A 14,388-nucleotide genomic window follows, 5' to 3' on the forward strand; every position below is an offset into this window, starting at 1 on the left:
CGTAATACATTCACATTATAAAGAGATAGTAAGAATTTTATCCTGATGGTATCAATAATCTCGATTAACTATTTTTTTTGGTAGGAAGCTTTAAGTATGTATTAAAAGGAAAGTTTACAAGATGTGTAGTGGTTCAGGCTCCATTAGAGGGGAGCAACCTGGATTAACTATTGCTAATAGAAATAATTTTATTTACAGGTAATGGAGAGAATGAAATAGCCCAATGAATCTTGGGCGGTCACTTGAGGTGCAAGTCTGAAAAGCCAAAACTCACAGGGTGCCGATTCTCTTTACCCTAAGCCCATCATCATCTCTCTCTCTCTCTGTGCTGGGAAGGACCCTGTGGGAGCTCTCGCGCTCCATATCCTCGTATCACTCAGCAACAGGGAACCCCCGCCCCCCTCCGCCCGCCCTTTTCCTGCTGGTGATTCCTGTCCTGCAGCAGCCATGGCTAGGCGCGGTCTGATGGAGCAGGACCTCAACAAGCTGGACGTCACCAAGCTCACCCCGCTCTCCCCTGAGGTCATCTCCCGGCAGGCCACCATCAATATCGGTAACCTCTCCCTCTCTCCTTTCATGGCTTTTCCGTCAGGAACAAGATTTCAAAACTTCATTTTGCGTTGTGTGTGGTATGGCTGCATTACTCCCGAACAAGATTTGCTAATTAAGTGAACTAGTGAAGCATAGTGATAGGCCGCCATTGTTGCAGAATACAATCTGCTCTTCATCAGACCTAATTGATACTTGAAAACTGGGCACTTCCGAGTAACGGGCTGTGATCCACGCAGACATTTTGGGCGTGACTTGTTCTTTACCAATCTTATGGTTAACAGAGTCAGTCATGCCACTCTGATGTCAAGATTTGTCTATATTGACGCATCAGATTTGATCTGGCAGAACTAATACATTTATTCTTGTTACTCCTTGTTTAAAAACAGCCTCATCACTGCTACACTGGCGATACTGGCAATCATAGAAGAACACAAAGTTGGCAGATTAACCTTTTGTTTTTGCCAAGAAATTCGATCAATGAAGCTCTGAAATCACGTGTGGGTTAGCAAGTGCTCTGTAAGTAACTGAACAGGATACTTCTCTCAAGTTCAATCCAAAGAATTTGAAGAGAAGTGTACTTATTTATCATGTCTAGCCATAGAGCTTGATGACAAAGCTTGTGGATGGTGTTCCGTCATAAAGTGGCCAAACATTACAACTGTGTGAATGTGCACCAAGTTGGCACCCGGGCTAGGTTTTGCAGGTCTTGGAAATACTGGAATGATGTTCATGAGTACCAGAAGGCTCTCCATAGGTGAACTGCAACTAAATACTGTAAACTGGTCTGTGAGTGCTGTTACCAGAAATCCGTTGTGAAATTTGTGCATTGTGTACTGTTGGCTTGAATCAGATTCAAAATTTGCACATTCAGTAGCAGCAGGGTTCATGTCCCTCTTTGTGTCTCACGTGCTTGCAAGGTTGACTCATAGTCTCTCTATCTCTATATATCTCCAATCCTTTGAGCCTTGGGTGAAGCTACTTGCACTTGCAGCAATGCCTAATCATGGAGTTATCAAGCAAGGTAGCTTTGGATTGTCCATTGAATAGATAGAGCTGCTTTAGAAGTTCAGCATTATCAGCACCTACAATAGACTTCGGGATTTTCTTATAAAGCCTAGATACAACACCTTGGAACTTGAGAGGTCCTATCCAGAGAGATTAGCTATAAGGGTCTTAGAGATATCCAAGTTAATTGTGACAAGTCTTGCGATCTAAGACTGTAGTAGAGCACAAGTGAGTCTCAAGGGTTATCATGCAATCAATTTCTCAAAATTTTAGAGCTCTTTGGGTTGAGGTTTTAGGGAAGGTTTCACAGTGATCGGATAGAAAGCTAGTATGAGGGTTCCACGGAAAATTTCTCATTGCTTGAAAAAAGACTCAATCCAGCCCTAAGAAGACATATAAAGGATTCGACTATTTTGATTCCTAAGAAGGCATGAAATGAGGTTTGCTGTATTGTAAAAGTCTAGGTGCCCTTGATCTTGGCTGCAAAATTTGCATCAAAGTCAAATTTTATCTCTGTATTGAAGGTTTGAAGGCACCTCCCTTGCCTTTTGGAATTAGAAATCAATGGCAAATTTAGAATCATTCTAGATGTGCTAACGCAGAAAACCAATATTCCGTATATATGTGGTGCATTGTTTGAGGGCGAATGTCCTTGTTGATAAATTACATTTTATCATTAGTCATCACAATACAGTGATGATCAAAGGTATCGTTGAACTTCTTTTTCTTTAGTTGCAAGGCATTGCTTGCTGACACATATCTATTGCTAATTAATAATTAAACTTGAATTGTATATAGACGTAAATCATGATTGAGAAATATCGCGTTCTATAAAGTGTGATGCAGTGAGGTTTTGTGTGGACCTTGATTGCAACTCATCTAAATCTTATGTAAAGAGACTAGAGGGTGGCAACATGCATTAGTGAAATGAAATTATGTGATAGGACATTTGAGACATGTCAATTTACAAGAATCAATAAATGTGTGCTTATTGCTATTCTTCTAGAATGCTCATGCATATGGGTTTAGAATCTTTGGCTGAGATTTGCGTGCATGCCTCTTGAGGCATCCATGCAAAGTCTAATTCTTGCTAAATTCAATCCTACTTTATTGCCCCAAAACTGTGGGTAGTACAATTTCTTGCTTGAGGATCAATAGCTGTCGCTTGCCTAAAATCATGTCCTAGTCAGGTTGTCTTTCTTAGAATATGGTTCCATAGCAGTTGTCAACCCTTGAAAGGCGATCAGTAATTGCTTGAAGACTTGTTTCTTGATTTGGGTAGTCATTGGTTTTCATTCGCTTTGATGGAAATGGAAAATGCCCCTAATTCATTGATTTGCTGGTCATTTTGGATAGCAAGGGGAGTTGGAATACTGAAAAGGATTGGGAGAATCCCACCATTGTACATCAACTTCTTCTTCAATTAAGTTAAATAAATATTGAAAGGGGTACTAATTTTGGGGCCAACAGGGTGTCCATTGTCCAAGATTGTAAGTTCATTTTCATTTCTCAGTTTCGTAATAAATGTTACTACTGTAACTAAGTTGTAATTAGGAAATTACCAACCTGTCTTCGGAAGGAAGGCTGGTTTCATGGTTAGTTAATTGTTGTTTCAGTCCTAGAACATCTCTCCCTTGGCCCAATGAGTCTTGCATGGCCCTGTTGGAGATTGATTGCTACATTGTAGATCAATCCCAGACACTCGGCAAACCTGTTGATGCAATCTCAGCCCCACAACTGAATTTGAAGCGAGTATATTAATTTGGCAACTGAAAATTAGTTGGCTTTGTGGAGGTTTTGGATATTGCCTAGTCTCAAATTTAAACTCTTAAGCTCTATGAACTTGAGAGTGCACTTATTTTGTCCTTAGTAACTTTTGCCAGTGACCCTTGTTAGCGTGTTGATGTGACTTGGTTCTTAACTTAATTTCATCTGCGCATAACATGAATACAACTTAATTGTTCCAAGAGAAAAAAAATTAAAATGTACAACTCCATGTCAAGAGGCTACTTTTGGACCTCATGAGTTGCGAAGTAGTAAGGATGCATGGATTTATCGGAGGTCAATCGTCATAGGGTCACAATCATGATAGACGCTTTAGCTACCCATAATTTTATTAATTATATCATTGTCAAAAATTTAAAGATTGTTTAACTATTTGGTTAGAATCAATATGCAGTTAAGATGATGGGGGGGACAAGATAATATGGTATGACACTATGATGTCCAATTTGGGAATTGAAATTGAAGAAAGGGAGTTGTTACCACAATATTGTAGAATTGGGGTGCTCAACATGGGATCAAGTAGAAACAATATACCATTGATGGCCGTTGTTTGCTTTACAAGTGTAAAGGTTGTGTCCAAAAAGATAAATAAATTTGGCATTGGATATTGTTTGAGTGTCATGATATCTGGAGTGTGGGATATCCAAGAGTTAACATGACTTATATTCTTATTAAGAAGCAGTTTAATTGGCTTTGAATGTACAAGGTTATCTTGGACTATGTAGTTAAATGTAATAAGTGGAAGGTCAATAAAGTTGAAAGATTAATGGTGAGGATTTCTCCATGTTAAGATCTAGAGAATCTATAATGACTATAAGGTTTTTTGGCAAATATTATCTTTGATCAAGATAGAAAATTTGATAGTCATTTTTGGAGAGTTGTGTTTAGAAAGTTGGATGCCGGATCTAAGCTTGTAGTGCTATAAAAACTTATTTTTATGATATTTACATTAAAAACAGTAGTATACTTTATCGTAAATGGAGTTACAAAGGTGCCCAGATTACCCACGTTGAGAGTAGAAGATTGGTTATTGTTCACACTCCATTCATGTTGTTAGCTCATGTTCCATTGTTGAAACCTGCAATTTCCGTAGCATAGAATAGAAGAATGGCCATCTCTAAACTTGGGCCTCTCAAATGAGAGAGGAGACTCCAAATAACCAAGACTAAGTTTCTAATTGAGTAACCATTTGCTTCTCAATCAAGTTTCGTTTTTTGAGGGTTCATTAATGACTTGGTTATTAATCATAAATGAGTTGCTCACTAGACTTAACTTAAGCAAAGGGCTTGCTTTATAACTTAATTATAGCCACTCACTCGTTGGAACTTTTAATACAACTTAATTTTAAGGTGTAAACTTTCAATTTAATGAAAGTTCCACATTGCATCTTGTTTCCTTTGCCCTATTGTGTACCTGTACCATATAGCTTGTACACTTGTCCACGGAATCGCTCAAATTTGAGTACCTTATAGAGAAGGCTTTCCACTTTGTAGGTAGGCCTTCTTAGTAATGTTTTTGAGGATGAAAACATTTCTTAGGGGGGAGGAAATGTCAAGTTAAGTAATGTTAAGGTTAATTAATGTGATGTGGGAAACATCGAGAGTTGCATCTATCCATGCATTATTTTAATACACATATAGGATTTATGAAACACTACTATTTAAGCACACATGTATTTGTCTGAACATGGTCTTGGACCATTGGTTACGGGTTTTTCGCTGATTTGTGAACAATGCTTAGGGCAATTAAATCAAGAGTGATGTGGTAGGCATTAACCTTAGTTGCTAAAAGACACATTAATTTGATGTTTCTAGTGTCATGTATATGGCTGGGTGGTGAATTTTGGCAGCTCTTCCCTCTTCATTCTGACATTTCTTTGCATCAACTCTTCTCATGACGGATCGATTGCATCTCTTCTCTCTATTTTTTCTACTGTGAACCCCAGACTTGCTGTTGCTAAAAACCTGATTTCTGCAGTCTTCTCTGAGTTTCCAGCAACCTTTTAAGTATGCATACCAATTTAAACTGATAGTGTGCTGTTCCCCAGCTGTAGCACTCTTCATATCTAAAAAATGCAAATTAGTGGGGAGAGAGGTTACCCATCATGCTTACTGTCAAGTATTCTTAGGCTTAGAAACAGCATTGGCCATTCATTGAATTTACTTGCTGTTTTATTCAGTTAGACCTATTGTAGAATGCTCTAACATTTTAGGGTAAACCCCTTAATCATCCAGCTCAATGCGAATTAAGAACAGCCAATGTCTTTTGCCATAAGTGTGATATTGTCTTGCACAGCTTTTTTAAGTTTGATGGCTATAGCAATACCTCCTTCACAAGGAGGTTGACAATGTAGTTAACACTAGCTCTGATAGTATTGCATACAAGTGTTATCCTCAGTTTGGTCATGGTAGCATCTGCAATTTCATTGATTTCTTTGAGTAGAAAAACAAATTTTAGATGGCACTATGTGTCTTCATTGCTTAAATTTTTTGGTTTGCTTCTGAAGGTACCATTGGACATGTGGCTCATGGAAAATCAACTGTTGTGAAAGCAATTTCTGGAGTTCAGGTAAGCCATTGCTCTAAATAAGGCATTGGATAGCTCCAGTGCTTTGCATGCACAATGATTTACTGGAAATTTCAGGCATGCATATTAAAGATTTACAAACAATTATGAGTTATTTGTCATACCTTCATTTGCATGGTAATTCTGCACTTCGTGTAAGGTTGGGCAATTACATGGCCGAGCAAAGTTACAAATCTGAAGCGGGAGTGAATCACTTGACCTGTTGTGATAGGTTTGTTTTCATCATTGTGTTAGGTTTTACTGCTTGGCCCCAACATGCTAGCTGTCTATCACGACAATAAAACCGTATATTGGCCTTGCTAAAGCCTGCTGCTTTCAAAACCTTGCACATACTTTAATATCCTTGGGAAGATCCTAAAGAACAATCTTCATACAGCTTTTCTAACTCGCATGCTTGATGAAAGGGAAGGTTTGAAGTTGTTATAAACATATTCACAAGCTTGCCCATGCATGCTTCACCAAAGCATAGTATGGCTAGTGGGGCTTGCTAATTTGGGCACAAGTGTCCACATAGATTGTAGCTTGAGTGGATTAGAAGCTCTTTTTTCAAGGTTGATTTGAGTCAAATTCTGGTTATGCTGATGGATTTATGGGAATTAACTAGTGCAATTTTACTCCAACAGACAGTACGGTTTAAGAATGAATTGGAGCGGAACATCACCATCAAGCTGGGATATGCAAATGCCAAGATCTATGTGTGTGAAGATGAGAGGTGTCCAAGGCCATTACGTTACAAGTGAGTAACTTGAATAATGTTTTGGGAGAGGTGATCTTGTGATAATCTGTAAGCATGAGACACGTGTTAAACTGCAGTATATCTCTAACAGGGCATATGGAAGTGGGAAAGAGGACAGTCCTTTATGTGATGTACCTGGATTTGAAAATGCTCGCATGAAACTGTTGCGTCATGTGTCCTTCGTTGACTGTCCTGTAAGTCGTTTCTTTGACAGTCACTTCAATCACAATTGTGTTAAGTCAGTGGTGAACACCAACTGAATTTGACATCTTTGTGAACATGGACTTGGCAGGGTCATGATATTCTTATGGCTACAATGTTGAATGGTGCAGCTATTATGGATGGAGCCCTTCTCTTGATTGCTGGCAATGAAAGTTGCCCTCAACCACAGACTTCTGAGCATCTTGCAGCTGTCGAAATCATGCGCTTGAAACATATCATTATATTGCAAAACAAGATTGACTTGATTCAAGAGAGTGTTGCTATCAACCAACATGAGGCCATTCAGAAGTTTATTGAGGTTTGTTCTTATGAAAGCATGTCTTTTGGATGGAAAGGTCTGTGTGGTTGGTGGTTGATTTATTATGTGAAGGGAATTTGGTATTTATCTATCTTCTATTATTTTGGATGTTGAGGTCCATGTGCTTGCCTCAGTTTCATTCTTCTTGTAGTTTGCTATAGTACTCAGCTATACTATTTGTAGTTCTGACAAGCCTTGCTATGTTCTTTCAGGGTACTATTGCTCATGGAGCCCCTGTGGTTCCGATTTCAGCTCAGCTAAAGTATAACATAGATGTAGTCTGTGAATATATAGTCAACAAGATACCTATTCCAGAGCGCAACTTTGTGAGTCCTCCAAATATGATTGTCATCCGTTCATTTGATGTGAATAAGCCAGGAGCTGAAGTTGATGAGATCAAAGGAGGGGTTGCTGGAGGAAGTATATTACAGGTTCGTCTATTATTTTGTAGATGATTTTTCTTTTCCTGATTCCTCTGGTTGTTCCTGGGAAGTACAAAGTACTCTTGTTTACAAACACGGCTACAGTAGGTCAGAGTATGGTTGCCAAATACTGTCTGCTGTCCGGAGGTTTCTAGAGAGTGAATACTTCAGCGTCTGCTAGTTTAAACTGTCAATAATGTTTTGGCTTCTGGTAGTTTAAACTGTCAATAACGTTTCGGCTTCTGCTAGTTTAAACTGCGAACAGACACAAGTTTGGAGGTAGCTTTTGTAGCAATTGTTGGGACTAATTTTATAATGAAACTTGTGCTGCATTCTCTTCAGGGTGTCCTTAGAGTGGGCCAAAAAATTGAAGTTCGTCCTGGGATTGTTATCAAGGATGAAAGTGGGAATATAAAATGCACGCCAATCTTCTCAAGGATAATATCACTATATGCTGAGCAAAATGAGCTGCAGTTTGCGGTTCCAGGTGGTCTGATTGGTGTGGGTACCACCATAGATCCCACATTGACCCGTGCAGACAGGCTCGTAGGTCAAGTGTTGGGGGAGGTGGGAGCCCTGCCTGATGTTTTTATTGAACTAGAGGTTTGTATGATTACATTTCATATCCCTTAATTTTATTGGGAAAAACTTTCACTCTACCTGATTAATATATTGAGGGCTATCTTCTGCAGGTTAACTTTTTCCTTCTTCGTCGGCTGTTGGGAGTGCGGACCAAAGGAAGTGAAAAGCAAGGAAAGGTTTCAAAGCTAGCTAAAGGAGAAGTGTTGATGTTAAATATCGGTTCTATGTCTACTGGTGCCCGTGTGCTTGCTGTGAAAACAGATCTTGCTAAGCTGCAGCTTACTTCTCCAGTTTGTACGAGTAAGGGGGAGAAGGTTGCCCTTAGCAGAAGGGTTGAAAAGCATTGGCGGCTTATTGGGTGGGGTCAGATTCAGGCCGGAGCGACATTGGACATGCCCCAAGTGGCATAAAAAGACGAGAAAAGTTTTTTGAAAAGAGAGTCTAGAGGTAAAAGAAACCAGGAAGCAAAATGTGGGTGGGTAGAGAGCTCTTAGGTACAATTTTTGTAAGATGGAGAAGAAAACCTTATGAGTTCTGGTTTTTCATTTTCTCACCGGTTTTTAGAATTGCATGTATTGTAAATTTAATCGGTTTTGACACTTTCGGGTTTTTGTCCCATGAACATTGAGCATGTGTAGCTGTTGCATTTTGTCCATGGCAAACCTTTTAGATAAGTTTCGGCCTTACTCTTGTAGCACTATATCATTCCAGAATGAATGAATCTATTTTACCAGCTTCAATCAGTGTCATGCCTGACTCAAGTCTTCACAAATGTAAATATATTTTAATCAGCTTCTGTTGAAGTGATGTCCAGTATTGGATGTGAGGGACCACTGTACACTTCTCTCAAGTCCGATCTGAAGAATTGAAAGAGAAGTGTATTTATCATGTCTAGCTATAGAACATGATGACAGAGCTTGTGGAGGGGCTGTCACAAAGTGGCCAAACATTGCAACTGTGTAAAAGTATGCCAAGTTGGTACCCTGTTTCTTGGAAAGATGGGAATGATGTTCACGAGTACTGGAGAACACTCCGACTGTTGTAGGCGAACTGCAGCATTTCAGACTGAGAACAGGTCTAAATACTGTAAACTGGTCTGAATGCCGTTGCCAGAAATCAGTTGTGAAAAATGTGCTTTACATACTGTTAGCTTGAATCACTCCAAACCTTGCTTATTTAACAGCAGGAGATGACCTCTTAGGTTTTACCCCTTCCTCTTCATGGCTACACCTGCTTGCGACCTTGATGCATAGTCTCTCTATATGTTTCTAATCCTTTAAGCCTTGGATGAAGCTGCTCACACTTGCAACAATGCCTAATCATGGAGCTATCAAGCAAAGGTAGCTTTGGCTGGTCCATTCAGTAGATAGAGCCACTTTAGAAGCCCAGCATTATCAGCACTTACAACAGATGTCATAAGGACATGTATTTTTGCAAGTCTAACTTAACATGTGGATTAATTTTTAATCACATGTTTAAGCGTGTTACACGTGATGTGCAATTGAGATCAGTGTAAATTAATAAGCCCGATATCCGAGAGAATTAGCAAATTTGAAAGGCAAAAGTTTAGTTATGTTGCATAAATACTAGGTGGTATTTAGTGTTAATTATTGATCTAAGTTATTTATTTGGCCATAAGTGTTAATTGGTGATATTAGAGATGTGTTTGATGGTAATTAATGTTGATTTGATGGTAAAAAAGAGGCATAGGAACACTTGGGAGATGAAATGGTGTAACTAATTTTAGTATTGGTTGGCTAGTTTTTTGTTGGATATAAAAATAGTTATTAAATTAAAATTTAAAATTTATATTATAAAAATTATTTTAATGGAACGAATAATGTTAAAGATTCAGTTTGAAGGTTGGTCACTTGCTAAAACTCACGTATGCAAGTTTGGGAAAGTTGAATTGGAGTAAAAGGAAAAAGAAAATCTCGTTTTTGTATTTTTAAGCTGTTGGAAAGAAAATTGGGTTGTTGCTTGCTTTTGAGGCCATTTCTTAGCCATTGTTATTTTGATAAATGTTGTATGTTCTTGACCAAGGAAAGTTGTTGATAGCAATTGATATACTCTTGAAAAATACATTCTTTGAAAATTGGGTGGTTGTTTGCTTTTGAGTCCATTTCTTAGCCATTGTTATTTTGATAAATGTTGTATGTTCTTGACCAAGGAAAGTTGCTGATAGCAATTGATATACTCTTGAAAAATACATTCTTTGATGTTTCCTTTGTTGTAGGTGAATCCATTTGGGCTTTGAAAACTAGGGCAACAATTCAATTTTGCTAGATTTTTGTGACAAATTTGAAAATTCTCTTTTTTCAGTCATTTTTTAGCTTTAAAGTTTTATAGCAATCTAGCCATTGGAGGTGGAGATATAGGGCGAATCTTTGTTGTAAAATGTAATTTACAATAGAAATTAGAGTTTAGTAGTTGCCTTGGGAAGTGTGTTAAACATTGAAGATTTTAAGTTTTAAACAATGCATGGTTGAAGGTGATTTTCAATTTCACGTGGTAGTTTAGATTGTTGTTAATTTTAGGGCATTTTTACTCTTTTTGAAGTGGGTGAAGATCAATTGATACTTGAATCAAGAAGCAAATTAGATTGAAGCAAGGGATGCTTGATTGAAGACTCCAAGGTCTAATTAATATAGAGTTGAAGGTGAATTTTAATTGAAATCAGGCGGCAGATTAGACCATTGTTAATTTTAGGGTATTTTTACTCTTCTTGAAATGGGTGAAGGTCAATTGATGCCTAGATCAAGGGACAAATTAGATTGAAGATTTATTGGTTATTTTGTACAACAAGGTGAGTTCGTTGTTGGTCACTTTGGATAGTAAGGGGAATTTGGATTATTGAGGTGATTGGAAAAATCTTAATGTAAATTAGTTTCTTACTTCAATAAAGCTAAAAAAATATTGATCGAAAGAGGTGTTAGTTTTTGGGTCAATTGGGTGTTCATTGTCCAAAGATTATAATGTAAATTTGTATTTTTAATTTTACAATAAATACTTAGTGTTGTAATTAAGTTGTAATTGGAGAATTACCACCCATCCATTGAAGGAAGGATGGTTTCATGATTCCATCGTTGAGATACCATTAAATTTTTTGAATTGGTGGACATGTAATACTTGATTGCAACTTGGGATTATTACAATCTTGTTGAACAACATTGAATTATAACAGGCATGTCTTCACACAATGATATGAGATCAAATGGAGATAATGGTTTACTCCTTGGTCATCCGTGTGGTGAAGGAAAAAATGCAATGATTGATGTTGGACATGATTCTTAATATAGATAGCAAGCTGAAAATGTGGGAAATGATCCAAATGTTGGCACTCCTATGCTTTAAGAGGCTTATGACCAACACGATGATGAAAAATTCAATGATAGCTTTAAGGATTGGATGCGAATGGCATCAAAACTCTTTGCTGAATTGACAAAGGATTCCCAATTTGCTTGATATTTTAAACGCTCCAAGGAAGAACATCAAAGGCAAAGAGAAGAAGACACCTAAAGCTTTGGGACAATTGGAAAAATTAAAGAATATGGGTAAGCCTTCTTTGAAAGAGCCCAAAAAACTTGATCAACATAAATAGTTGGTACTTGTGGGACAAGAACTGCAAATTCTTGGTCAACATGGTAGTGCCAATCCATGGGAGTATGGATACCAAGATATTCATGTAAATGTAAGCATGCAGTTGCAAGGATGCTCTAGTGGAGATACCATTTTTCATGCTATGGTTGGATAGGCATTGCCTACAAAAATGTATGGCACAAATCCCTATGGTGGAGATATTATTTTTCGTGCTATGGTTGGATAAACATCGCTTATAGAAATGCATGGCACATATCCCTATAGTATGTAGTAGCCAATGCATGGCTCATAACACCACTGTATCTGGGTAATGCAAGAGGAATGCATGATTCCATGTATGGCAGCATAGGCATGATGCATGGGGTACAAAGTGGACCATATGGACATATATCTGCACCTCCAAGGATTGTTGGAGCATAAGGATTTGGTGTTGGTCATGCAAGTGTATCTGATAGTGTAGTCCATCCTTCTTCTATATTAGAAGCACTAGAGAACAAAGTGGATATGAACTGAATTGAATAAGCTCTTTCTCTAAAAGCTCATTAACTTGACTCATTATCTCGCCTTGCTAGGTTGCACTAACTCTATAAGATAGCTTATTAGGAGGGCTATTGCCAATGATTAAATCTATGCCATGGTCCTTAGGCCTTTCAAGTGGCAAGTGTCTTGAAAGTGATTGAGAAAAGTAGTCAACATACATTTGCAAAAATGACGCGATCTTTTATCCAAATGAGTCACATTCCCAAACATTTTCGTTATCATTCTTATCCTTAGTGAAAACCAAATAAGTTGAAAGATGATTTTTCATTACTTTGGAAATAGCAACAGCAGATACAATGGGGATGAATTCCCCTTTCAACTTTACATCTGAATATAAACTTTGCCTCTACGAAAGAGGGTCACAATCTTATCAAGAGCATTTAATCACTGCATACACACAACGACACCAATGCATACCAAGCAAGACCACATCCTTTCAAAGGAGCAATAAATAACTCTTTGCTATCCACATAACTTTGAATGTGTAAATGGAGCTTTCTAATGACATGAGTGACCATCTCTATGTATCCTTTGCATGCCATACCAATCTCACCCATGGGCTCTATCTCATCCCTTCAAATGCCTAAACGGGCTGCACATCAAGAGATAAAATTTGATCATGCCCTTGGATAAAAAAAAAATCAAGATATGTTGATCTCTAATTTTGGCCCAGGTCCTACAAAGTTCAATACTATAATCATTTGGATGATCTACCACTAAATCAGACACTAAACCAGTAGTGGTTTTGCCTTTCTTTCTCTTGATATCATCTTTTTTAGCTTGTTGTCTATTAGGACAACTACTTGCCAGGTACCCTTCCTACTCAAAAACAAAGCATTTGTTTATAGCCATCAATTCCTTATGTCATGCATCATTTCCCCCCCTCTTTCTTTGCCATTTGTTCCTCTTTCTAGCCCTATTTTCAGATTTGCTCTAGTTTTCAACCTTTATTTAAGATCTACGCTTTTTCTCAACCTTATCCTCTTTGATATGTGACTTAGTATCAGTGTCTTGGAACCCTGTATCTTTTCCACACAACAATGCATCAACTGTGGACTTTATGTAAAAATCTCGTCTACCCTTTGGCAAATCACAAACATACTTCTCCACGTGCTCATAGAGGGGTACTAACTGATAAGAAGTAACAAGTAACAAAGCATTCCAAAACTTCTTATTGTACTGATCCAAGTTCTTGCAATCCTTGGAATCCAACTGATTCCATACTATCATAATGTATACTTCAAGGGCGTGATTGACTCTTCGAAGAATGAGGCCAAGCATCACAAGCTTTTGGCAATAGTATTCAATGAGATGCACGTGCATCAATTGTTGATTGATGACAAGAAGAGTGAATTGTTTTTGCATGAGATTCACCTTTTGGGCCACATTCTCTTGATTGATGGCATTTGTATGGATCTTGCTAGGTTGAGGCAATTCGTTTATGGTCATGTCTTCAGAATGCTCATGAGATATGCCGTTTTATGGGTCTTTGTTTGTACTGTAGTATGTATGGATCTTTGCTGAAATTACTTTTTCATTGCATGCTTTGCAAAAGAAGAATTTTCCATTCAGATGGACATCAATGGAAATATCAACATTTAATGCATTAAAGGATAAAATGATTTCGGAGCTTGTGTTTGTATTGCCTGATCTTAGGAAGTCATTTGTTGTGTAGTGTGATGCATGTGGAAATAGCATTTGTGCTGTTTAAATGTAGAATGGCAGTGTAATTGCTTATGAGAGTTGTGTTCTACATAGTGCAAAGAGGACTTGGAGGTCTATGATAAAGAGTTCGTGGTTGTAATGCATGCACTTTCCACATGGAAACATTATCTTTTAGGGGTTGATTTCATGGTGCAGATAGACCATTAGACTTTGTGTGACTTCTTGACTCACACGAAGTTATCTGAGAAATGTGTGCGATGAGCAAAGTTCTTGTCTATGTTTCACTTTTAGATTGTGCACATAGATGGCAAAAAGAATGTAGTGGCTGATCCATTATCTTGTAAGCCTCAATTATCGACTATTAACATGGTTTATCACATTGAGTTGGATGCCAT

The 14,388-nt window shown here is 37.9% G+C and overlaps 1 protein-coding gene across 1 annotated transcript; it reads left to right on the plus strand.

Annotated features, from left to right (window-relative positions):
* Positions 1-251: 251 nt before the first annotated feature.
* Positions 252-8,931, plus strand: LOC148020085 (uncharacterized). Its single transcript, XM_087700373.1, has 8 exons — positions 252-553; positions 5,849-5,910; positions 6,552-6,664; positions 6,756-6,858; positions 6,957-7,184; positions 7,397-7,615; positions 7,949-8,209; positions 8,299-8,931. The coding sequence occupies exons 1-8, from the start codon at positions 448-450 to the stop codon at positions 8,596-8,598; spliced, it is 1,392 nt and encodes a 463-aa protein (XP_087556499.1). The 5' UTR covers positions 252-447; the 3' UTR covers positions 8,599-8,931.
* Positions 8,932-14,388: the final 5,457 nt, after the last annotated feature.

Source organism: Lygodium microphyllum, chromosome 19, assembly GCF_053477565.2.
Source record: "Lygodium microphyllum isolate KBCC chromosome 19, Lygodium_microphyllum_v1.1.10, whole genome shotgun sequence".
NCBI classification, from domain to species: domain Eukaryota; kingdom Viridiplantae; phylum Streptophyta; class Polypodiopsida; order Schizaeales; family Lygodiaceae; genus Lygodium; species Lygodium microphyllum.